The 26757-nt window shown below is 38.4% G+C and overlaps 1 protein-coding gene across 2 annotated transcripts in view; it reads left to right on the forward strand.

Annotated features, from left to right (window-relative positions):
• The window catches only part of LRRIQ1 (leucine rich repeats and IQ motif containing 1), a 96838-nt gene that overhangs the window by 25076 nt on the left and 45005 nt on the right, over positions 1–26757 (forward strand). For both annotated transcript variants that reach the window (XM_035127677.2, XM_035127679.2), the window contains 8 exons: positions 3694–3876; positions 7856–8323; positions 11544–11745; positions 14390–14509; positions 22281–22370; positions 24992–25113; positions 25561–25653; positions 26375–26454. In XM_035127677.2, the coding sequence (XP_034983568.2) occupies positions 3694–3876; positions 7856–8323; positions 11544–11745; positions 14390–14509; positions 22281–22370; positions 24992–25113; positions 25561–25653; positions 26375–26454 (1358 nt within the window). The remainder of the gene's footprint in view (positions 1–3693; positions 3877–7855; positions 8324–11543; positions 11746–14389; positions 14510–22280; positions 22371–24991; positions 25114–25560; positions 25654–26374; positions 26455–26757) is intronic.

The following is a 26757-nucleotide window of genomic DNA, read 5'->3' on the forward strand; positions in this document are numbered from 1 at the left end:
CTTAAGCACCTCTGGCGCCGTGGTGCAACGGATCCCTCCGGCGCCCCCCCCCCGCCCCGTTTCCCAGTGTGACGGGCGGACGGGCAGGCGCAGGGAGGCTGCCAAGGGCGCTGCTGCGCGACGGGCGGGCAGGCTCAGCGTGCAGCTACTGCCGAGGGCGCTGCTGTGCGGAAGAGCGGCCGGCGGGCGGGCGGGCGGGCGCAGCTGCGATGCGCCCCCCCGGCGGGCCGGCGCCGTGGCTCCCTGCCCACCCAGCCTGGCCGTAGGGCCGGCCCTGTCCACTGATTTCAACAGTGGAGTTCAACTCACTTAGGCTGCAAGCCTATGCAGACTTTACACAACTCAGCTAGTCAGGATCCTTTAGTGCCAAGAAGTATACTGCGTCTGAAACTGGAGGTATTACATAGTGAGGATGGCTATTAGTCTTATCCTCCATGAATTTGCCTAAGCCACCTTTGTAGTCATCCAATATGGTGGTCTCCTCTTTCTCCAGTCAGTGGTGGACTTTGGGCTCTAAATTTTCAGTGTTGCCCTATGCAACACTGCCTAAAATTCGGCACCCCCTGCCTCTCAAACTTGGTTCTACATTGTTGTTGCAGCACCCAATGCAGCTCGGCATCCGGTGCGGCCAAACTGCTCACACTACCCTAAAACTACCTCTGCTCCAGTTCACCAAGTGGCGAAACTAAAACAAACCCTGCACATAATAACAGCACTGACAGGGTAGATCAGCATCTCATTAGGAAGCATCTTCTGAGTATCCTATCTCCTCAAAATCAATGCTATTAAAACTATATCAACTTCAAACATCCATTTAATTTAATTTATTTGCTTCTCCCTGGTCTCCTCCCCCCAAAAAAAGTCATGTTCATTTTGGACTTCAAGTGGCTCAACAAATACATCCGTAAAAGGGTATTTCCTGTTTCTTGGAAGTACAACTGCTGTTGTATCATGATGGTAGCACTTTCTCCAATGCTGATACTTGTTTACGTAGACTAGCAATTGCTAGGTGATTCCCAGTCTAATTTAAAACGCCTATCAAATTGTGTTCATGTGGAAGCAAACAATGATAACTAGGCTATACTGTTGTCCATTTCCATTCTTTGTAATGATTTGTATTTCATTCTACCTTGTAGAAAAGTTTCTTTTGGTTTTCAAATAATTATAAGATATCTCTAAAGCTAGATTGGCCTCCTTCCCTTTTTCACATTCCTTTCTATGCTTGCTTTGGTTATGCTTTCAGATTCTTTTCTGTCATCTCTTTTTCCACATGGAACTTGGCTGACTCACTTTGGAAAACCCATTTTTCTAAATTTCAGCTCAGCCGAAAGTCATATTACAATATATGCAAGCGCGCACACACAGGAACTTCATTCCCTACAAAGTTGGAGACCCACAAAAATTTGGATCATGCTAGAAGTGTTTAGATCAGAGGATCAGGGAGATCCAACTTTCGAATAAACACAATATATCAGTTCAGCTATTAACTGTTGTATGTAATTAGGGAACAGGCAAGGAGGGTACCATGAACCCGAGAGCCATTCCTGATCTTACCATGAGTACTGGTTCCAAAGAGTCATACCAATTGAGCAGACCCTTGTTCTAAACATGTTTTATATGACAGGTGCAGATGAGGCAACATATATGCAGAAAAATGTAGAAATTGACTAGCACAGCATTACTTGTGAATATGTATCTATATTATTGCATGATGAAGATAACTGGTACTGTAATTGTAAAAGACAAAATAATTTTCCTAAAGCAGTGCATGTTATATGACGACATAACTGTCTTACCATTTGTAGTTATATTGTTTTTAATGGTTGATATTACATATAATTAAGTGTTGCTCCATGCAAGCCCAGTTTAAAAAATCCTTGAAATTCCTGAGCCATCAAGGTCCTCCTACATTATTTGACCAACTGAGCTTTCATAATTGGACAAGAGATTAATTTATCTAATGGGATACTATAAAGTATGGGTTTGTTGAATTCAGCATTCACTATAACTTCAGGCAATATGTTTCAGTGAACTTTACATAACCCCTTGATACCAACAAAGGAATTAGTTGTAAAATTTCCCAATAGGTTTCCTACTTTCATGTCCAGCCAGTGATAACACTGAGGAAGCTGAAGTACTAAGAAATCACTTTTTAGAAATTAAACCCTGGGATCAGTTTGAGCACTCCTAGGGGGAAAGTGTTTCATTGCAGTAATGATTAATAGAACCTCTTAAGTGACAGAATATTCACCAGGAAGTTTTCACTAAATGAAATATTGATTCAGCCGCCACTAGGAGAAACCCAGCTGGAAAAACTAGTGTTAAGATCCCATGGCTCTAACAAACTTTACTTTCCAACATTAATCAACTTGATATGGCATCTTTTCAATATATCATTATTCAACATTGTTTCTAATAGCCCTGCACATGTAGTGTGGACTTATCAGTTTAGTGCTATCACCTAATACTATTGCACACACACACAAAAACAAGAAACATTTTGTTGCTATTGTAGCTATGATGTTATTTATAGAAGTAAGGAATATGAGCCAGCCAAAATTAAGTTGTTTTAGTTCATTGTTTTTCCTTGGGCATCTGTCCATCAGATTGATGGTATATTTCAGTTCAGAAAGTGTCCAACATATACTTAACTTTTCCACTGAAATCCAGGGAACTTAAAAGTGCTTATCCTTGGCTAGATTGAGTCTAAATTTGGTGATATTGTAATTGTTTATAAAGAAAATGGCTTGAATAGCTATTATTTGTAGTTACTTTTATGCTGGCCTGGGGGATCCTATATAAGTTTGTCCCCACCATAAAATTACTGTGCTTCCAGAATTCCTGATCTGGAATCCCCAGTGCATATAAGGAGCTCCCAAACAAGCAAGGGCTTCTTTATTTGCCTTAGTTCATCATGGGCATACCATCCAACATGTCAAGGTGAAAAACCGGGACAGTTATTCCAGGGCCATGCTCCTGCACAAGTCAAGTGACCTGCACGAGATCACAGCCCCCCCCCCCAAAAAAAGTGCTTTTTTGGGATGAAATTGCAGTGCCAAAAATGACTGCCATGCTCTCCCATAAAACAAATATAAAATTCCAGCCCATGTGAAAGAAAAAAGGTAGCCATGTACCTGTTGTCCCTTCCTCTCAGTTGACCTTCTTGAAACTATACAGAGGGGCAATTTCAATTAGGGAAGTATCATAGCAGGGAAGCAGCCCACAAGAGAAAGAAAAAGATAGGGAATCGCATATATTTTTCTCCCCTCAGTTGGGTTTTTTGAAGCTTCAAGGGTGAAATTTCCATTGAGGACGCAGTAAGGGGGAAGTAGGAGAGTTTAATACCCCCTTTTCCCAGTATCACCACCCAATCCAACTTGGGCAACCCCATAGCTACTTTTCTAGTTGTTGTTGTTTTAAATGTCAGGAGACTCAAACTTATTTCTCCCACATCTATTCCCTTGTATTGAACTACTGCCTGGTTTGGATCAGAACTTTATATATATGGTTCAATAATCAAATGAAGTGCATTCTTTCATCTTTAAAGAATCACAAAATGTTTTATTGTCTTTCAAGTAAATAGTTATGTAGTTAAACAAGAAAATGCATCTTCCTAACCATCTTCCTTACAGCAGAGATGATAATAAACTGTGTTTATTCTAGCACTAACATAGCTTTTTCTCATTTTAAAAGGCGGTTTTTACTTAAAGTTCTTCCCAGTTTGAATGTGCTTAATGATGAAAACATAAAGTCTGATGCAGAAAATGCAGATGAAAGAATGATAAACAAACCACAGCCAGGAAGCTTTGCAGCATTTTGTCAAGCTCAGATTCAAAAAATTGATTTAGTCAGCAAAAAAGCCACAACTAGGTTAATGTAAGTATATTCAGCATTTTGATATGTCTTTCTGTGCTCCCAAATATGAGAATATGAATACATCAGAATCACATTAAGGTGAAAAGTTGCTAAAATATCTATTTCAGTTTTTCTTTTACTTAATTAATTCATTCCTTGTGATACCTTTTAAAAAACAACAGTCTCAAAATGTACCAGATGGATTTAGCTCTTCCTCAAGGTTTCATAAAACAAAGCCACTAGTAAGGTTTTTAAATTAACCACATGCTTTACTCTTCCATTAAACTAATGGGCCTTAATTGTGGCTGGATTGCACTCACTGTGTTTAAGACTCTATTAGTTGTTTCATGACATTGCTTTGCATTGCAAGGATGCTATCTACCATTGTAGACATATATGCATGAGGAAATTAGTACTGTATTATCAAAGACCGTGTCTTTACTTAAGTAGTCTTCTGTAGGTGTGAAGTGCCCATCTGCTCTTACCATGTGTGCGGTGTAACTCCTTTCCTTGCATGCCTCACCCCATGGATTAAGTGTCTGAACAGAGCCTAAAGTGTTCACCGCACTCAGGAGAAGCACACGAGTTCTTATTTGAAGTGCTGTAAAACAAATTGGGAAAGTGTTTGCTTAGAAGACTTGAGACACATTTGCTAAATCTCTGCTTTCCTGCACTAGACTTATTGTAAAGAAAAGGTAATGGCAGAATTTCAGTTGTGTGATGTTGTCGGCAAGGGTAATCTGGAGAACAGCATACAATTCTAAGGTGATGAGGTAAAATTCTGACTGAAACAAAATGGGTGTGATTTATAATGGAAAGGGGAAGCTGTCTGGTTAAGATAGACCAGTTGTGTCTTTTCTATCAGTTAGCTGTTCTTTTACATTATGAAAAATGTTAAAACACATTTTAATTTCTGAAATGGGCCAGCATTATTTATTTAGTTTTCATATGTGTGCCCAATGCTTCTGAAAAGAATCCACAGAGACTAACAAAACTGAATAGACATGCATGGGACTGCACTGTAAAACAATCAAAACAACAATAATGAGAACCATAATAAAAATAGTGCCATTCCACAAAGAAAATGGAATCCATAGAAAGCTGCCATTATAATGAGTTAGACTACTTGACCATCTAGCTCAGTATTGATGACCTGTCACTTTCTAGAGTTTCAGGCAGCATTCTTCCTCACCTCTACCTGCAGATTCCAAGAATTGAACTTGGAACACTTTACATGAAAAACATGTGCTTTGCTACTGAGTTCTCATATTTCTCTAATTTCCTGATGGTGTGGTATATATTTTTTAAAATATGGAAAACAAAATTCATATAATAAAATCACACATGACCCCCCCTTCTATGTGTGCCTGAAGCCATCTCCATTTCATGTAAATTAAGTGTCATGTAGCATGATCCTATGTTTAATTGAAATAAGCCCTCAGGTTGTGCAGCAGGGCTTGCTCCCAGATAAGAGTGCATAAGATTGCAGCCTTAATGCAACATGCCTAATGAACAGCATAAAAACTAAGCAAGCTTCTTGTCTGTTTGACATCTCACTAAGTTATGAGGCCCTGTAGGTATGACCTCAAGTATGTAAACTGCCAAAGGTAATCATAGCTAGGTTTCCTAATCCATGTTTCATACACCAGAGCTGCTCAATTAAATTGTGTTGTTCCTGCTTTCAAATTCACTAGGCCTTGCCTACCCATGTTTAAGAATTATGTGCTCTAAAAAAATTAATTACTCTGTCTGTCAGTTAATCTTTTCACACTTAGTTGTAAGTAGCTATGCTAAAATGCACTTCCGTTTCAGTGTTTTGACTTTCAACAGGCTCTTGTACAGATGCCTGGAAATAAAAGACACTAATGGAAGTTGAAACCCTTTTAAACAGTTATAGTTTAAACAGATGAAAATGGCATAAAAGCTTATAAAAGGAAATATAGCTGAAGAAATATAAACATTAAAATTCTTTATGGAGTTAAAGGCATTTTGCAAGCTAGATTGGAACAATAATGATATTAAAGTATATGTCAATTTATACAGCATTACTTGATGCTTCTTTGAATATGTACTTGTCACATCTTTTATTTTTCTTTATACAATGCATATTATCTTTTTTTAAAAAAAACAAATCCAAAATGCTTTTGTTTGTGAAGCATGATAATATCTCACCATCTTTCAAGTAAAAAAGCACAACATAGTAAACAATATCCAACTTTAAAGTTTGTCAGAATTTCCATAGGTATAATAAAAAAATATCAAGTTCACTTAAAGTAATATTGCTTCTTTACATAATGATATAATTAATGTTGAATAATATGTATATTAAGCTGAAATGTTAGAGTCCAGCATCACCTCTTGTCTTATTCTTGAATGGTGATGCGAATCATTCTCTAAAACTATTTCGTATGGCAAAATTACCTGAAAGCTATATCCGGTCCTCAAGAGGTTTGGTTCTTTGCAATCCTAGACATTATAAAAACTGAACTTGGGATACTTTACATTAGAAATAACTAAAACTAGGCTTGTAATTCTAGAGATTCACTTGAGTGAAACCAGCTTTACAGTCTCTACATTACTGTATCACTCAGTAATGTATTCTGCAATACATTGAGAAGTAGAGAAGGCAGCAGAAGTGCTCCCTAGATAAGAAAAGATTGATTGATGAAATATTCTGTGTCAAAGCATCTTCTGTCACATTTGGGATGTTTTCAGTTGAGATTGCATCACTTAATATGTTTTCTAATATACTTTCTAGTGAATTTTACAACTTTAATGCAAACTGGCTTTCATTTCAAACTAACTAATGTCTGGCCCCTTATAGAGTTCTTCTGTTTGACAGAAAAACCTACTCCCTTTTCTCTAGTCTTAGAAGGCAGAGATAAGTGGAGTAATACCATATCCTATTAACTGTTTATGAAAATCTGTATACTACCATAGACTTTGTTTGCAACAGTGTTGCAAAAATAATAATACAGTAATACCGAATTGTTTCGGTTGATCTTGACAAAATAAATGAATAAATCACTGCTCCATGTTTTCCAAAGGCAGAGTCTTTTTGGTTGTACCACAGCCTTTACGGAATTCTCTCCTAAAGGTAGCCCGACTGGCCCAATCTTTTATCACTGTTTGGCAGACATTTGGAAGCTAGCTTTGCAGGAAAGCTTTGGAAATCTAAAGTTGCTATTGATTTTGCTTTGCATATGAAGGAGATATTAAAATGCTTTTAGTTTATTCTTGTCTGCTGATTTTATATAATTTATGTGATTCTCAAGTGTCTTTTCCTGGTTATTTTAGTTTTTAATATTTGTGTTTCTTATTTGTAAGCCACCACATTGGCTCCTTCAGACAGAAAGGGAAAGGTACATAAATAACTAATTCACAGGTATGCTATTTTTTGAGGGGAGGGATAAACAGGCACAGTGACACATTATACCCTATTAAGACCAACCCAAGATTACATGCCATTAATTTGACATGTAAAAATGAGAAGAGTAATATTTTAGCCGCTTTGGTGAAATAGCTCTATATGCACATTTAAATCCTACAATTTCAAAATCAAAGTATATGTTTTATAGTTTTATAGAATAGGTGCTACCCTGTATATTAGAATATTTCACATATTTCTATCAGGAAGCTTAATTCTGTGAAATTTCTCATGTCTTCAGATGTTTCTTTTTAAGGCTGTAATCTCTAACTAAAGGAGAATTTGTATCTATTCATTGAGGGTCTCAGCTGGTTATATGTCCAGCTTGGAAAGAAATTGTTCCAAACTGGCATTTGTGCCTGATATTGTTGAAACCTTGGGGTCTTTTGCTCTCCCCAGGGAGGCTCTTTCCCTGACCTTTGGCTAATTAAACAATCTCTGGTCTTTTAAATTGCAGAGAGGCTATTATTTTTGTTTCTTACGGGGCAGCGTAACTAAAACTTAGATGGGGAAAGTTTGATGAGTTATTATTCTAAAACTAATAGATGCTTTTTAACTCCCCCCCTCCCGAAGTGAATTCTCTACAGATGCTGTACAGCTCCAGAGTTGGTATCTTAAGAAGCTGATGAAGCTAAGTAGTGAGCACCGTTACGCACATGAATATGGACTTCTAAATGCTACTGAAGGAGAGGAACCAGGAAAACGGACAGATACTTTGAACCAAGAAGCCATTAACATCACAGAGCAAAATAACTTATGTATAACTGGTGTAAAACAAAATAATCAGGACTCATTCATTATGGCTGAAAGACGGAGTGCTCTTGGCCACACTCAGGCTATGTCCGTTAACTCTTTCGTGACAGTGTCTGGAATGGGGAAGAACGAAGAACACAGACAAGAGGACATTATTCAACATTCCCTTAATCACAACGAGGAAAGCAAAGATAACGTATTAATCAGTCTACAGAGAAACACATCCAGCAAGCAAATCATGGAAAGCAATGGAGGAAATTATCTTCAACATTTTGACAGTTCACAAAAGTAAGATTCAAAGGTCAAAACACTTTCTTATGGAAACATAACCATATCACTGTGTAATCTTAATGCGGATAAGGGCATGACTGATTCCATGTACCAGATGATCTTTCAGAAATAATCATAATTCTATAAAGTGATTGTCAAAACTTATTTTCCCCTCAGTTTATATATTTTCCCCTCAATAGATAATAAGAATACTTTTGCTCCAGTATTCAGCAAATAATTAGGAAAGGTTGTTATGTCTATTTTACCAGCACAACATCATGATCTGAAAGCACAGAAGGAACGACCCTGAGCTAGGGCATCACTTCAGGGCCCTTGCTTCTACACAGGACACAGCCATCTTCTTCTTCTTCTTTTTTGGCTGTAGATAGTCATTTCAGAAAGTGACTGAAAATCCCAAAGGTGGATATGTGTGCATGTGTCACTGCTGGTAGTGTCTCCTTCAAAAGCTGTGCTAAAGGTTTTGCAGAAATATGGGGCTTAGAAATCAGTGGACTTTGAAATGGGTTAGGGATAGGCAGTACTATGGTTGCAATAAGTCTTCCCAAGGCTTTTCTCTGAGTTTACACAGACCTGTGTTGTTGCCATGTGGTAACTCATCTATAAACGATTTTTTGTGTGGGAGGGAAAGCAGGGAGCCTTGGTTCCTTTATGTTGGGTAAAATTACAGACCCACTTACCATGTTATGGCTGCTTTAAAATTTCCCATTCTGTGGCTCTCACCATATATATATCTGAACACATGATGAACAGACAATTGTCATGTCCCATAGGAACCTGCAAATTTAGAGAGAAAGATGTGTGGGTCTGCTTGGGTCACCCTGTGGCTAGACAGTGCAGACAAATGTCCATGCATGCAATTAGATCTGCCATACACACAGTTTAGAGTAGGCATGACAAGTGTTTTCATTATGTTACCTATAATAAAATATCAGTTTTTGAACTAACTTGTTAAAGTCTAGTTTTTAAGACTAAAAGATTAAATTTACACACCCAGAAGGATATAAGGGCTTGTGATATCAAAAACTTTATATTTGATTAGGCTTGCCATACATCAGGAAAATTCCTGACATGTCCTGGTTTTTGGATGTAAAAATGGCATCAGCGAGGAATTGGCAAAATGCCTGGAAAACCCAGATGTATGCCAAAGAGATGAGAAAAGCAGTGAAAGCTCAAAAAGCTGTTTTAGGTGGAGGTTTCCCCAAGAAAGCTCAACAATTTGGGTTTATTCCCCCCAAAAAAGCTGAACAATTTTGCGATCTTCCTAACAAAAGCTTAACCTATACCCTATATTTCAAAAATAATTTGATGCAACTGATGGCATGAACTCTCAGTCTTTTGTGCTTAATTGTCATTTATTGCTTTAAATATTATTATTGGAAAAATACAAAAAAATATTAAAGCTTGTCTAATTCTGTGATTCTGCACTGTACACTTAGATTTCCTACATGCGCAAGGCCTTGATGATGATTATTTGTTTTTATGAGTTGCCTCTAATAATAAATTCTTTAGGCACTTTTACAAAACAAATAAGTATAAAATATAGTAGGAATCATAGAACTGTAGAGTTGGAAGCTATCCCAAAGGTCATCTAGTCTAACCTCATGCAATGCAGGAATTATGAATTTCACCACATGGTCTTCCATCCAGTTTGAAACCTTACTGGACTAGCAGTTTTATTGCTGTATCACTAATAATAAAAACATACTACAGTTAAAATAATCTGATAGGTTTACAAGACAAACCATCATAAAAACCAAATCAGGCAGTTCCATTTCTATGATTCTGTTAATATTTTGTCAGTAGTTTCTACCTAGCATTGGATGTTTTGTCCAAAACAAAAATATGTATTCTCAGGCTGTACCACAACCCTCACAGGATGTGTGTGTGTGTGTGTGTGTGTGTGGTAAATTTCTGCAGATGCCACAAATCTTGCCAATTTTTCTAAAAAGCAGTTATTTTTAGCAGGTTTAAGATGTATAACATAATAAGAGTTCTGTAGTATCATGTAGTCATTCTCCTTCTCAACCTGAAGACCTCTGCTTGTCTTCATGACTGCTTTCTTTGTTGCTTTTCTAGTCACACCTCATACTTTTATGGTGAGCTATATGGTCTTACTGTATCAGTAATCTCTATATGCTTGATAATACAAAACTACCAGACTTGAACTGGCTGGTGAAATTTCATTCCTTGGCAAAGAGAAGTCGTCATTGTGCTTCTTTTTTCCATCTAACTGAACATTGATATATTTGCATTAAGTGATACATGAATAATTTGTTGTTGTTGTTGTTAGGACCGAATAGTGCCATAGAAAAACATCATTCTACGCCCCCCCCAACATTGTGATAATGTGTCTCCAACAAACCCAAGCCAACATACATGATATAATTCCCTCCCTTTCCACTCCCCTGAAATTTTGTATGAGTAATTCAGTATGTGCATGTGAAATATAATAGAACAGAATTTCATGTGCCAAATCAGACATAATATCCACCATGCTGACAGGCACATAGCCCAAGAGACTTAAATGTGGCTATTTCTGGTAGAAACAAAATGCTATGTGCACAGAAAGTCCAGTTTTCCATGTGCAAATCTGCAGTTGCAGCCATATGACTGTGGGTATATATTCCTAATTGTGAAATAATTTTCATTTACAATATCTGACATCACGTAGATTTCCACTCTAATTATAATAAATTAAATAGAAACCTCATGAAATAAGTGTGGATCATATTATGGGTCTGAACAAAATAATATTAAAATAGAATGCCTTTGGAATAATCTGGCCATTTTGCCTCATCCGCCCTTTTCGCTCCTGCTGCTCTGCATGAAGAAATCCTCAGCCACCAAATTTCTTTTTCATCCCCACCCCACTCCCAATTTAGAAATAGTTTTGCTCACAGCAGGAAGTGCATAGGACTGGGCTAAATATTTCCCTTTTTATGTTAGTCCTTAGTTATTTTGTCAGTCATTGTATCATCTTCAGCTGTTGTTCTTTAATACTCCAGTTTTCCTAATAATAATAACAACCATAACAACAATAATAAACAACCATAATTCTCCATATTGTAGTGGTTTATCCATCAGTCTTCCTCTGCATTCTGTGTTGCATGTAAATGGTGGGTGGTGAAACAATTTTTAAAACTTCCAAAATCATTTGCTGTTGTTGGCACTGGTCACAACTGCTGAGTACAGTATGTTATTTTTCTGATATTTCCAGCTTGGCAGCCACAGTTATCCAATCACACTGGCGAAGCTACTGTGTTCGTAAAAAGATAAATTTCCATACGTGGCAACATCTGGCTGCAACTGTGATCCAGTCTTATTGGCGAAGCTACTGTACCAGAAAAAAGATTGTCAACCGAAAGAAGGAAGATCACCATGATTCCATGGCCAAGCATAAAGCTGCTACCAAGCTTCAGGTTAGTCTGCAGTCTTTGATAATGGATGCCTAACTCTCTCACATAAGCTTGGACCACCACACAACCTGAAAAAACATAAAGGCAAACAGAATCAAGCACTGGACATTACCTCACAGAGTCAATCCACCAAGCAAACTTTCTTTGGTTCTAAAATGCCTGCCACTAAAAGATGCAATTTTACTTTAAAATATACAACAAAACTAAAAGATACAATAAAATTTAAAGATGCAATTTCATCATATATGTGTGCACATCAGTGGGTGGGGGAGCCCTCTCCTATTGCCTACTTGTTGTTTAGTCATTTAGTCGTGTCCGACTCTTCATGACCCCATGGACCCAGAGCACGCCAGGGACTCCTGTCTTCCACTGCCTCCCGCAGTTTGGTCAGACTCATGTTCGTAGCTTCGAAAACACTGTCCAGCCATCTCTGTCGTCCCCTTTTCCTTGTGCCCTCAGTCTTTCCCAACATCAGGGTCTTTTCCAGGGAGTCTTCTTTTCTCATGATGTGGCCAAAGTATTGGAGCCTCAGCTTCAGGATCTGTCCTTCCAGTGAGCCCTCAGGGCTGATTTCCTTAAGAATGGATAGGTTTGATCTTGCAGTCCATGGGATCAATATAATGGATCAATAAAGCCCAGATTGGGTGCTCCTCGGTAGTTCTCCATGGGAGCAACCTGACTTAAGACTAGACACCACTCTCATAGAGAAACACAAAAACAGAAGGAAGTCTTGTAGTCCTTTAATGAGTAAAGTCCTATTCAGGCATATTATACCTGTCTTGCTTTCCTCCAACAGGGCTAATATAGCAACTCCGTTATCCCTGATGATTGGTTATGCTGGCTAGGACTGCTGGGAAACGGAGCCCTGTAGAATCTGGAGAGCCAGACCCATGAGTTGCCCATTCCTTCTGTAGGGCTTGCTTTTGAAAAGTTGTTTCCATTACATGAAGGGTGGTGGGACTCAAAATAGTGACTGGGAGCCACATGCCTGATAACTAAATGGTAACTTCATATTCAGTGCTACATGCTGGGGAGAGACAGGGCTAGCCTTGTGGCTGATCTAGGGAAGGGGGGCATAACTCAGTGGTAGAACACATGCTTTGCACACAAAAGGTCTCATGCCCTCTAGCATCTCCAGTTAGGAACAGGAAAGGTTCCAGTATAAAACACTGGAGAACTGATGCCAGTCAGTATGCACAAGAAAGCTAGATGGGCCAATGTGTCTGTACAAGGCCAATGTGTGGTACAAAGCAGTTTCTTTTTAAGTTTGCAATTGGGAGATCAAATCATGGTTTGTTCAGCTGTTGTTGGACTCCAATTTCCAGAAGCCCTATAACTCAAAGATAGTGGGAGCTGTAGTCACATCTGGAAGGTCACTTCTTATCCACCCCTGCTTTAGACAATCAAGTTTGCATTACTGGTTACTGGCACTATATGATTAAAAGGCCTACTTGCACAGATTTAGTTCCACTGAATTTCAGTGACATTTCACTAGTGTAAAGAGTTTTGTGAATCATTACCTTATGGTGCTAATAAAAATGCCACCCTGCCTTCTAGCCTTAAAACAACCTTTTGAGTATGCTAAGACTTCTTTTAATCTTTTTCTTGGGGGGGGGGGATAAATTAATGTTGAAAGAAGAATTTCAAAATATCTAAAACCCAGAATGTGTGTGATGGAAATTCCACCCGGGTTCCAAAAGTGAAGGAGAGATTTGAGTCCTTTTTTATATTTCCCCCTGGATTCTGAATGTGAACTTTCAGAAGGACCAAAATCAAATGCACGACCCCAAACATAGTAAAGCACTACAGCGAAGCAGGACAACAGAATTTCTACTTAAGGGTTTCATTGTTAGTACTGTTTAACAATATGTCATGCTACAATTAATATGCCCAAACAGATAAAGTATCATTATTTATGTGCTATTTTTATACAGATTTAGGGAGGAGGCAACGGTAGTGCCTATTTTCAGTTACGCAAATAGAATGTTCTCAAATTCAGTGCCACATAATGTGGTTTTATGTTATCTCCTTTATTACAAGCCATTATTTGTTCTCTTATTAGTGGTTCTCTTCATGCCTTTCCTCCCTTTCAATTTTTTTGTGGGTTTGTTTTGTTCTTTGTCCTTTCCCCTTCTCATAACTTTCTCCCATAAATTAAAATCTTCCTTTAAAAAAAATAGTCTAGAGATTGCTAGTGAAGGTGAAAATGATTGGCCTAAGTTAATTGCTGATATGTCTGCATACGTTGTCAGGTGTAATCAGTAGAAATTTTTATTTAAGTGTGTTTTTATTTTTTGTGAAAGTTAACACTTAATTCTTTTTCGTATATCTTCTTCCCCTAAGCTTATAGTAGGTCCTGAAGGGATTGTCAAATAATTAATTAGTTGACCTTGGTTTGTAGTTGAGAGGGTTTTAGGATTCCATTCTGCTTACTCGAGGCAAACCTCCAGAGTATTCTGAGCTCTAGACATATGCTGATATTTAATTTGTCTTGTAGTTTTAAATGTCACATAAAGTTCAAAAAACAGATCATTGAGCTATTACAGAAAAAGAACTACAATGTTTTATCTTCCTAATGGGATAACAGAGAATCTGGATTTGGATTTGATCTATGGCCTCATATAACATGCTTTACATTTTTGTTTAGGCACTCTGGAAAGGTTTCCGTCTGCGAAAGAAACTGGCCAGTGCTTTGGCAGCTGTTAAAACTGATGAAGCTGATGATGACTATAGCGGAATAGATGTGGATGCCTTTATGTTTGATGAAGTAAGTAGAGTTGTTTAATATTTAATTTATAAAGTTATTTAATTGGTGCTAAATTGGTGCAGGTGCTAAAAATATTATTTAAATGTAAGAAGAAATGAATTGGTTTTAAAGTTTTGTCTTTTGGCAAATAACGAGAACAAAGCAGATTCCATCTATTTGTTTTAATTTACTTTTCATTTTCTTTATTTTTATTTGCAAAATGTATACTCGGCTTTTGACAAAATCTTTCAAAAAGTGGTTTACATAATTTTAAAATACAAACCTGTTGGTAATTTTTGTGCTATATTAGTTTCTTTCCCTATAAACTGTTCTATTGCCAATCGTGCTAATATTGCGACTCTTTTCGTGGAATGCTGAGCAGGTCAGCAGAATACCCATGTGTAAATAGGTACATATAGAAAAGCTGCTATTTTTATCATAAAAATATTTTTAGCATCTCAGTACTTCAGTTTTGCATGTATACATTCACTGCAGTTTTGAAATTTTAATATTTGGGGTGAGGAGTGCTTCTGTAGATGGATGGCTCTGATACAGCCCCTTTTGTTTATTATTCCATTTTTAGCATATAATTATTTAGTTGCTTTGGGATGAACCCTCAGAAAGCAACTCCCAAACCACTTCTGTAATATCTAAAGGGTGGCTAAGATATTAACTAATTTATTATAATCCCTGCTAAGAGTTTGTGATAACTTGTGCTTCAATTTTATTTCCTTTTCGTACCTCATGATTTCAGCCTCTGAGAAAGGGCCAGTAAAATGTGCTCTTCTTAAGTTTCTCCGTCCTGTTGTCTGCCATCAATTACAGAGCATTTAACCCTATTGTAAATCCATCATAACGTATACCCTTTTTTAAAAAAAGCATGACATTTATGATGTCTTTATACACAATATGAGGTAAACTGGGACCTAGTTAATCTTTTACAGCACACAGCCTTCAGGCTTTATTTTAGCCACTTCCAAAGAATTAGGAACTTGGAGAGTCATTTTCTCACTAAAGTGCTTGGACAGCCATGTGCCAAGAATGCGTTAATTCTGTCAGCATTGACTTCCAAAGTGCTTTCTTTGTGAATAGGAGCCATCAGTGCAGCTGAGATCATACCTGACACATCTATCAATCCCTTTCAAAAGACCAGTGCAGGGAGTGATGTGTTGATTTTCACTTTACTTCTTGTGTAGGAGAAACGTTATTTGAAATACATAAGGGTCTTTTATTCTGTTTTAATATTAAAATTCAGAAAAGCAGTACTAAAAATAAACTAGGGGTTTTTTGGTAGTAAAAAGCAGAAGAAAGGCAAATGCATGTTTCCCACCAATTTCATATTTGTGCCTTCTGACCGCCTAAACAATTCAGAAGCATATTGAATGCCATCTAAAGCTGCAATCATAAGCCCACTGTCTGAATAGGCATTGATAGAATTGTGTTGTAAATGTTACCCGATTACTTTCTGTTTGTTTGTTTTTTGCATCTGGTTAATGAAAGAATATGTAAGATCTAATAGGTCTTATTGGGAAGACTGGGATGATGCCATTTTCCCAGATATATACTGCAAAGGGAAAACACAGCATTTATTCGCATTACACACACACACACACACACACACATCATAAGAGCCCTGCAGGATCATACCTCTAGATCAGGCATCCCCAAACTGCGGCCCTCCAGATGTTTTGGCCTACAACTCCCATGATCCCTAGCTAACAGGACCAGTGGTCAGGGAAGATGGGAATTGTTAGTCCAAAACATCTGGAGGGCCGAAGTTTGGGGATGCCTGCTCTAGATGATCAGATGCCTATGGGAAGCCTAAAAGCATTGATATGATGAAAGAAAACGCTATTGGTTGTGCTTTCAGTTCTTTTTTATTAAATAAAATACCCTGCACACATAGGCAGATGAATATAGACATTCCCCTGCTTCTTGGGAACTTCTGTGAGTTTCCAGCAACTCTACATACACTGCCTATAGACTGCAGTCATCAGATCACTTCATAGCTTTAAATTAGAGAGAATTGAGATGACATAGGGACAGTTCAGTTGCCCTTGAACACGGGATACATGAAGCTTCTGCTTGTTTGAACCAGAGACTATATTTCTTTTTGCAGGCAGGAACTGCCTTCTCCATGCTAAGAAGGGGAAAGGCCTATTTACCCAGGTTGCTGCAGTTTGACAAGGCAATCAATATGCCTCTGAATTCCAGTTGCTCAGAATTACTAGCAGGAAGAGTGTTACCCTCAGGTCCTGCTTCTCAGGCCCAGATTATGAGACTCTTAGAACATAAAATATTTTGGTGCCCCCATATATATCTAATTCAAAATAGAGACAATAATGAACTGTTTATATATATGTGTGTGTGTGTGTATCAAAACGAAACGAAAGCTACAGTAAGATGAAAAATAATGTTTATTTTTGTATATTTACAGAAATAGTGTTTATTTTTGTTCAGCTACACCATATCGTTTATGGTAAATCCAGCAATGGAAAATTTCTGTGATGCCCTCCTTCCCTTGATGCCCTAAGCACATTCTTATTTTGCTTAATGGTTAATCCAGCCCTGCTGCTTCTGCGATTCCTGTAGGCATTTGGCTGAACACTATAAGAACAGGATGCTGGACTAGATGAGCCATTGCATGATCCATCAAGTCTATTCTTATGTTCAAATAAGAGGTGCACTCCTCATTAGTATTGTGTGTACTTCTGATTCTATAGATTTTAAGAATGTTTCATTCTGTTTTAATTATTGCTTTTTCTGTTTTAACTATGAGCCACCCTATCAGGGAAAAAGTGGGATATAAAAAGTGGGATATAAATAAATACAGTACCATAATCATAATTCAAGTATTTTCTTCTACATTTTTAGTGTATGTATGTTTTTAGCTCTGTGTACCATATTGTTTTCTTATTTTTGATATAAATCACCCTCCACTGGAAGGAGTCTAGGGTGATAAACAACTAAATAAATAAATGTAAAGATAGTGTCAGCAAATTGGTGAGGTTTTCCCCACTCCTGTCATCAGGAAAATGAGGAATTGGTTCTTCTCTTCAGGTTTATAAGAAACCTTTACCTGAGCAACAAGTTCTCTACACTTGCATTCTCACCTTTTCTATATTGATCATGAGTATCTGAAGGAGAATTGTCTTCACTGAGTACCTAACTCGGCTTTTTATCGCACAAGAAATAGATTTGTCCACAGTTTGGTATCTTAGCTCAAGAGTAGCATGAAGATGATGAAGTAAGATTATGAACCAGATCAAAAATTCATTTAAGAATGAAGGGAGTACAGTGGCAGAGCTCCTTGGCTGGATAGGTGTATTCAAGAAAGTATGCAATTTATATTACACACAATACTCCTCTCTCCTCCATGGAGCTCAGAGGAGCATATAGGGGGGATATTATTTGTCTAAGACCACCCAGTGAGTTTTATAGGCATAAAAGCAGGGATTGGACTTCAGACATCTTACATCCTCATCCAACTTATTCTAGCCACACGCAACACTGGCTTTGAGGTTTAGAGTTTGTGAACATCTAATTGTGAAGAACAGAGCTATGCTTATGTGCTTGACATTTGCAAATTTCAGGTTTGGTGTTTTTGTACCCAAATAGAAAAGGTATATATGCTGGGAGGGCACCTGTGGAAATGTGTGTGTATATGTGTGTGTACATGTACACATGGATATATGGCTAGCTAAGCAAGAACTTGTCATAGTTCCCTAAGGATCATCTAGTCTAACAACAACAACAACAACAACAACAACAACAACAACAACTTATTATTTATACCCCGTCCATCCGGCTGGGTTTCCCCAGCCACTCTGGGCAGCTTCCAACAGAGATTAAAATACATTAAAATAGCACACATTAAAAACTTCCCTAAACAGGGCTGCCTTCAGATGTTTTCTGAATGTCAGATAGTTTTTTATCTCTTTAGCATCTGATGGGAGGGCATTCCACAGGGTGGGCGCCACTACTGAGAAGGCCCTCTGCCTGGTTCCCTGTAGCTTTGCTTCTCGCAGTGAGGGAACTGCCAGAAAGCCCTCGCCGCTGGACCTCAGAGTCCAGGCAGAATGATGGGGGAGGAGATGCTCCTTCAGGTAACTCCCTTCGATACAGGAACCACAGTAAAATAATCTCTAACAGATGGCCGTCAAACTTCTGTTTGAAAACCTCCAATGACAGACCACCATATTCAAATGTAATCCATTCCACTGTCAAACAACACATACTCGGCTCCCTCAACCATTCCTCATAAGATGTGGTTTCAAGACCCTTTATCATCTTGGTTGCCCTCCTCTGCACATGTTCCAGCTTGTCAATATCCTTCTTAAACTATGGTTCCTAGACCTGGATTGAGTATTCCAGGTAGAGTCTGACTAACACAGAATAGACTAGTACCCTTGATCTGGACACTGTACTTAGAATCATAGAATCATAGAGTTGGAAGAGACCACAAGGGCCATCCAGTCCAACCCCCTGCCAAGCAGGAAACACCATCAAAGCATTCTTGACATATGCCTGTCAAGCCTCTGCTTAAATACCTCCAAAGAAGGAGACTCCACCACACTCCAAATTCCACTGCCGAACAGCTCTTACTGTCAGGAAGTTCTTCCTAATGTTTAGGTGGAATCTTCTTTCTTGTAGCTTGAATCCATTGCTTCGTGTCCGCTTCTCTGGAGCAGCAGAAAACAACCTTTCTCCCTCCTCTATATGACATCCTTTTATATATTTGAGCATGGCTATCATGTTCTTCTCTTGATGCAGCCTACAATTGCATTAGCTTTTTTCTTTCGCTGGTACATCACACTGCTGGCTCGTGTTAAGCTTATGGTCTACTAAGACCCATAGATCGCGAAATACTTTTGATAGTTTTGATCCAGTTCTTCAATCCATTAATGTCATCTTGAATTGTGCATCTATATTCTGAGGTATTAGCAACCCCTCTCAGTTTCCTATTTAAAGCTTAAATCTCTTTATCTTTGCTATTGCCTAGCTTGCATCATGAACTGAACTAGAGAAAACCCATATTTTGTTGAAGGAAATCCTTATCAACTATACTGCAGGGAAGCCCTGTGAGTCTGCTCTCCAAAATTGCATGGAAAGGGACTCTGTGCAATCAGCATTCATGTAGAAGCCCCAGCATATGTGGAGGCTTATATGTATATATAGAGGAGAAGGATTTAAACTGCTCCTTCATTGTGCTATTTCCACACTGGCTCCTAGTCACCGAGAGCCATGTTTTTCAGGATGCATTAAACACACTGACTGACTAAAAAGCTAAGGGGTTTCTGAACTGAGAGGCTAATGTGGGAGTGGAGAATAATTAAGAGGGCTGTTGTAAATCTACTATGTATTGCCTGACTTGATATGCTTGCTTCTGTGTTTTCATAATACTTAATCCATCTGTATATTGTAGCCCAACATTGTTACATACGTCTCCAGTGTTCTCCTGAAGTCAAATATCCTACTGCATAGAGAAGGAAGCATGTGAAACTGCAAAATAACAACAACAATATATTCTGGTGTCTCAGCACATTTTTCCTTCTGAATTGTGTTCAACAAGGGAAATATTGATCATGCTATGAAACTGAAAATGAAGAAAAAAAGCACACACACAACTTTAGGGGAAGTTGAACCGTTCCTGTCTAGGATTTTTTTTAAAAGATTAGTCAATCCAAATCTTCCCCCACTTCCAGAACCAATCTTTGTAATATTCACAATTGTAAATCTCAAGGAGTAAGGCTTGAGAAATCCTAATTTTAAAAAATACTAGTGGCTTCAGAATAACGTGGAACCGTATAGCTAAGACTGATGCTCCAAAATGTAGCTTTTGTTAAAATATGAGCAGTTCTAAAAATCAGTTTAGTTTTTGACCAGCATCCAAAATGTAATGTTTTTCAAAATAGGTGAAATATGACTCTGTCCCTTTACTTTTCATTAAGGGGGAAGTAACCTAGTAGTCCCCCTTTTCACCAACATGGGTTGTTCTGAAATAGGTCGATATAGAATTTCGGTAATCTTATCTTCTGGTATCCAAAAGCTTGGATAATCATCTCAGAGAAATAAATGCAACCTAGCAGTAGTGCATAAATGGGTGCAAGATGTTGTAGCCACACCATTTAGAGGCTTTATATGTGGGAGGGAAAGGTGTTAAATCAAAATGAAACATCAAAATTTTGCTGACATAGAAACAGCCTCAGCTCCTAAGGGCAGGTACACACGCTCTATGCAGCATACCCATTTTTTGTGGATACACTGGTGTTTCCCACAGCACATGCCTAAAGTGTTTAAAATTCCAAGTCTCTCTCTCTACCCCCGTCCCCAGGTGAAGGAAGTAACAATATGTTGTTTTGGCATTTTTCATACAGTTGCTGCTAATATTTCCATATGTATGCTCCTTCTCAAACCCACCCATCTCACATGTCTTGCTACCAAAAGTGGGGGGGGGGGGGAGTGGGTCCACAGCATGATATTTTGTGTAAATATTGAGGGAGAAAAACCAAAGGGGGGGGAATAATGGTGATAATGATAATCATCATCATAATAATACTATATAGGAAAAGGAAAATTCAAAATAGATAAATTCTCTGAAACTTTCAATGAACAAAGCACAGTTAATTCCGTGCAATGATAGACTACCTGTACTTTTTCTCTCCTTTTTTCAGGTGATCTTAGTCTGTAATTGATTTTATAATCACTATTAGTTTTTAAATACTTTTTGATGCAGTGAATACCTATAGTAATTCAAGCAGAGGAGAAACGGGTTACAGGGAGGAGAATGACAATCTCCATTCTTCCCTTTCTCCCCATGTGCCTGTACTATTCTGTGCCTGCCCATGTGCCTGTGTACATCCTACTCTGAGCTGCCTCACTAAAAGGTTACTGCTTGAGAGAAGCAGCACATTCCTAGGATGCTACAAGTCCTTTCAGCCTCGGAATCCCCCAGATTAAGTGTGTTTACACCATGATCTAGCCCCATTGCCTTCCTCCTTCGTGTAGAAGTTGGTCCTCAGACCACCTCCTTGGGGACTTGCTGAATATGTTTTGGAAGCAGAAGATATTTAAGGGAAGAGAAAAGATGTGGTGAAGAGAAGAGGCAAGGAGTCAAGGGAAGGGAAGTGAGCTGGATTACTTAGGAGACCTAGGAAAAGGAAAGTGGTTTGGAGGCAGCAGGGACTTGAAGAAATGGGACAGAGAAGACTACAGACAGAGGCAAGGGAGCTAAGAAGGAAGCAAAGGAAGAAAAGGGTGGTTGGGCAAATGCATCCAGAAACATTTCTGTACAAATTTTCAGCATTTGTCTGGCATGTTTCTATAATGGCAATTACAAAAAGTAAGAGGACGTTCTGTATGCTTCAATAGTGTGTTTGGTGGTGCAACAGCAACCTTTTGCAGGCAGAGTTTGGCTGCCAGTTGGAAAGATTAGCTCTGCAATTCCAGATGTTGCAAAAATTCCATTTGCATTTAAAAATCAAATGTGCAGAAGGCAGCTTTCTGGGTTTAATTCTGACTCTTCTGAATAGCACTTTGAAACAATTTAGTGCAGATTATTCCCATTGGAATTATTATGGAGGAAATAAAATGATATAAATTAATCCAAAACTTCTTTTTAGCTTCATCGTGGCTCCCCTACAGGTGACTATTATATTAGAATAGAATGGCCCAGAATCACTGAAAGCAGCATGCAGCATGGTCAAAATGGTACTTCATAGAAGTTATCAAAACGAAACTGATATTATCCCTGCACTATTGACTTCATTGGTTTGTTGTTGTTTTAAACCAGGCTGTCATAGAAAAAGAATGGCCAGCTTTGGATTCCACCCGCTTCCTTTCACAAACACTGCTATTCTCAGACCAATTGCCCTCGCCAAAGGTAACATGTCATGAAAACTTTCTTTGTATTTGGCCTTTGTTCATTCCTTAAGGATCTCACTACCCTTGGTGTGATTAATATTGCAATTTATTGACTGAAAAAACATAATTACTTTTAGAAGCCTCTGACTTCCTCCTCATCCCCAGATGTAATTTTTCATGTTGCTTTTCTTTCATTTGCTTAATTCCCCCCCCTTTATTTTTGGATATCTTTCAACACTTTACTTCACAGTAGCAATATATATATATATATATATATGATGATGTGCCTCAGCTGCACATTTGGCAGTGGATTAAAAATTGCTAGTTGACACAGCGCTTTCAAAAACACCGAAGCCTGCAATATATGGCAACAGCTGAAGATTTTCAGAGCGGCTAAAGATCATTGAACTGTAATGTCTGTTAGCTATTTGATAAACTTTGAAGTTTCAGCTTTCTTTATGTTATGTTTAATTCTCTTTGTTATATGCAATGTGTTTTCAACAATATTTGTACTAGCAATAAGATAGAGAATAGTCATAAATGGCAGGCAGTAGTGCTTAAGCATGTTAATTTTTCACTCATTGGAGTAATTAAATGCAAGCCTTACACTCTAGTCCTAAGCATGCTTCCTTCGGAGTGATTTCACTGATTTCAAGTAGGATTCCTCTCCAATTAAATGTGTTTAAGTTCAGGGTGCCAGCCATGCTTTCAGGAATGTAGTTTTAATTTGAATTTCAAACTGCTTCCAGATCATAACCTGCTCACGTCTTAGGTACATTGAGGTGGTTAAGTGCATTCCAGATTATTGCAAAATGACTGGATCTTGTTAAAGTCTGTGGCTGTGATCCAACTAAACAAAATGTGTGCATGGGGGAGAGCTGTGCACACAGACGACTGTTTCTTTGAAGTTTCCACCAAGGATGCTTATGCTGCAACAAAGACCAGCTTTTTGGTTTAAAATGCATCTTCTCTTTGCAAGATGCAGCTGTGGTTGAAACCTCAAACAAACCTCCGACCTCACAGGGTTCTTTCCTGTGCATATAGCTTACTTGGGCACAGCCTATGAGTGCAGTCTGTGTAAAATAAAAAAGGATGGTCTGCATGTTGCTATTCTCATGGAATGATACTTTTGTTTGCTAATTTTCCTTGTCTGATTATAAGTCAACATGGCTTGTCACATAAGTCTATCATACCATGTAGAGTTCCATTCACCAGCACTAGATATTCATGAAAGCATCACTCATTCACTGAGAAATTTTTAATGTGAAAATTTTCCATTTCTCCATATTTTCTATTTCTATATTCTATTTTCTATTTCTCCATATTTTGCAATGCAGTGTACTCCTAGGCCAAATCAAAGGTGCTGGATTTATCTTTTGAAAGCACTTCATGGCATGAGAGCCATATATTTCAGAAGTCATCTCTCCCTATAGCTGCACTCATGCAAATTATATTTCTCAGATCAGCCCCTGCATTGTAATTTTTTCTGTGGGGAGTGAGAAACTGTGCTTGAAGCAAAGACTTGACAACAATTGTTCAAAAATCTGAGTTGTCTCAGAAAAAGTATCAAGGCTCTTATTTTGGTTGCCAGATTTTATGACTTGCATCTGTCAAATTCTGAAAGCAAGTAGAAGTTGTTTTCTTCAATCATGTTTTTCTTTGTTTTAGGCCACTTCTAGACTGTTGCTGTTATGTGGATTGGATCCAATTGCATGCTAGCAAATTTAGGTTGCACAATTAAAGTAGATTAAAGTAGAATCCTGCCCCATTTCACCACCTGAGGTGAAATGGAGAAGTCCTGACTCCCACCCATGCTGAAGCCTTGCTTACTGGGGTTGCAAAGCTGTGACTTCTGGATTCCAGTGAGATCTCACCAGAACCCAGAAGTTGCAACTGCTTCTCCTTGTTCATCTGGTGGCAGCATGGGGGGCCAACTGGGCACCCACCCCCATGCCACCATGACAGAAGTGAGGAGGAGAAGCAGCAGCAAGATCTTGCGAGAGCTCCACGAGATCCCATGAGATTTTGCCAGAAGCTGCTGCTGCCTCACTTCTCATCTCCTCACTTCTCTTGTGGCAGCAGCAGGGGGGAGATGTGCCCACAAGGGCACTGCCCCTAGGGATTACACCACCTGAGACAGCTGCCTCAGTCCACCTCATGGGAGGGCTGGCCCTGCTCTTGCACAGCACTTCCCTACCACCACCACCACCAAAAAGGTGAGAATTTTTGCAGTATGGAAAGTGATAGGAAATTGCACTAGCAAGTGAGATAACAATTGCTTGATGTGACATCATATAACCTCCCCACAAGCTACCAGAATGAATGTGGATGCTGTATAACTTCCCTGCAAATTTTGTGCAAACAAATCAGGATAAACGTTCAATGAGCAGGTTGTTAGAAAACAATCTTAGTGTTTTATTACGCATTGAGCATTTATTATTTTTCTTGTAGACTGCATTGATGCTAAAGAAAACTCTCCTATAAATGTTGATGGCTCTGATTATATAGCACGTGCCTTACTTCCGAGTAAGCATGTATACTATTGCTTTATAAATGTGTAAACTAGCCCTTTTTATGTTATTATCCAAGCAGAAGTAAGAGAACTATTTGTTTAAATATTTTTCTTCCTCTCCTTAAAAGTATAATGAACCTACAGGATGTGGAGACAATTCACATCATTTAAAGTTGCTTCCACATAAAACTCGGCAGCTTAAGGAAAGACCCAAATCATTCTTGTCAGAAAGCAGTCAGAATAGTAACAGGTAAGTAAATAAATAGCTTTTAATGTTGCTTTCTGTAACTAACCAGTTTAATAATCACTCTTTAATGAGCCAGTGTTTGCCATTAAATTTTTTAAAAAGCATAAAATCAAAGTGCTATAAACTGAAGTCATAAAATAAAAAAGTAAAGTATGAATTAGACATTAAAATGCAGATATTTGCTAGATAAGAGCAGAAGGATTTCTTACAGCTCTGCATTCCTTTGTAGAAAAATCTTGAAACACACTTTGAGTAATTGGAGTGTAAACATTTCATGCGGAAGTCTGACTTTTATTACTCTCCAAGATAAAGTTCCTGGTATATTAAAATACCATAGGTTTTATTTCTGGGTTTCAGAAGGCTTAGGTGCTTGGTAGCACTATAAAAAATTGTGGGGACTTACTTCTGTTACTGGGCTAACTTTCAAGAACTTTTGCTTGTCTTCCTCAGGTCAGAGAACACTCTCTCACAGCTCTCTGACCTGAAACTCCCCCAAAGGTCATCACAAAGATCAGAAAAAGAAGAAAAAATTTCAGAAGAATGGTATGTTCAGTTTATCATACTTCTACTTTTAATGGTAACTGTATTTATCAGGACTTGCTCATTTAGGTGAAAGCTGTGTTAGTGGCTGTCACAGCTAATCTGAAACATTTGTGCTGGTGTGTCCTGTAACTTTGTATACCATTCTTGGATCATGATGGACACCATGTTAGATTTTCTGAGACTGAATCAGCATAAGTGATGGTAATAAGAACATAATGTGCAGTTGTTGGCAATAAGAATGATTCTATTGAATCAAGTTGGTCCATAGTAATACATTTATGAAATATGGTTTGTGTATCCCGGAGATCAGTTGCCCGTTCAGCAGTCAGTGTTGAATGTAATCTTGAGCAATTCTGCATGCACTTTTCTTGTTAATTTTAGTGGGCTAACATTAGTGGAACCATATAGAGGACTACAGCCCATGCCAAGCTCTGCGCAGATACTTTATTTGTAATATGTGCTTTGCTATTGTGTTATATAGAATCCAAACAGCCCTGCATGTGGTCTGCACATGTAATGCAACATTTTAGGTCCATCCCTTTCTCACATGTCCTTTGCTGTCCCTGAATTCACCCCTCAGTGTCAAAATGCCCTCAAAGACCAATATTCAATGTGATGCGAGGGCTGCAATGTGATATGAGGAAAACTGACAACTCTTCTGGGTATATCAGTAAATGCATATTTCTTGTTGCCTGATGACTAAAAATCACCTTTCTTTTAGGGGTTTTAAAGACATTTCTACGGCACAGTTGATGCTAAAGAGAGCACATAAAATGAAAGCAAAGAAATCTAATAAGTTTGGTAAGTAAACATTCCTGTTGAATTATGTGATAGAACAGGCGTCCCCAAACTGCAGCCCTCCAGATGTTTTGGCCTACAACTTCCATGATCCCTAGCTAACAGGACCAGTGGTCAGGGATGATGGGAATTGTAGTCCAAAACATCTGGAGGGCCGAAGTTTGGGGATGCCTGTGATAGAAGTTACATGTCAAAAATAAATCTGGTCTATTGATCTACATCTGGAAAGAGGCCCAGCATTGAAGTGTAGTGAGAGGTTGACACACCCAAAACTGATTGATGTTCATGGGATTGCTACTTAAGTGT

The sequence above is a fragment of the Zootoca vivipara genome, chromosome 10 (genome assembly GCF_963506605.1).
Source record: "Zootoca vivipara chromosome 10, rZooViv1.1, whole genome shotgun sequence".
Lineage (NCBI taxonomy): Eukaryota > Metazoa > Chordata > Lepidosauria > Squamata > Lacertidae > Zootoca > Zootoca vivipara.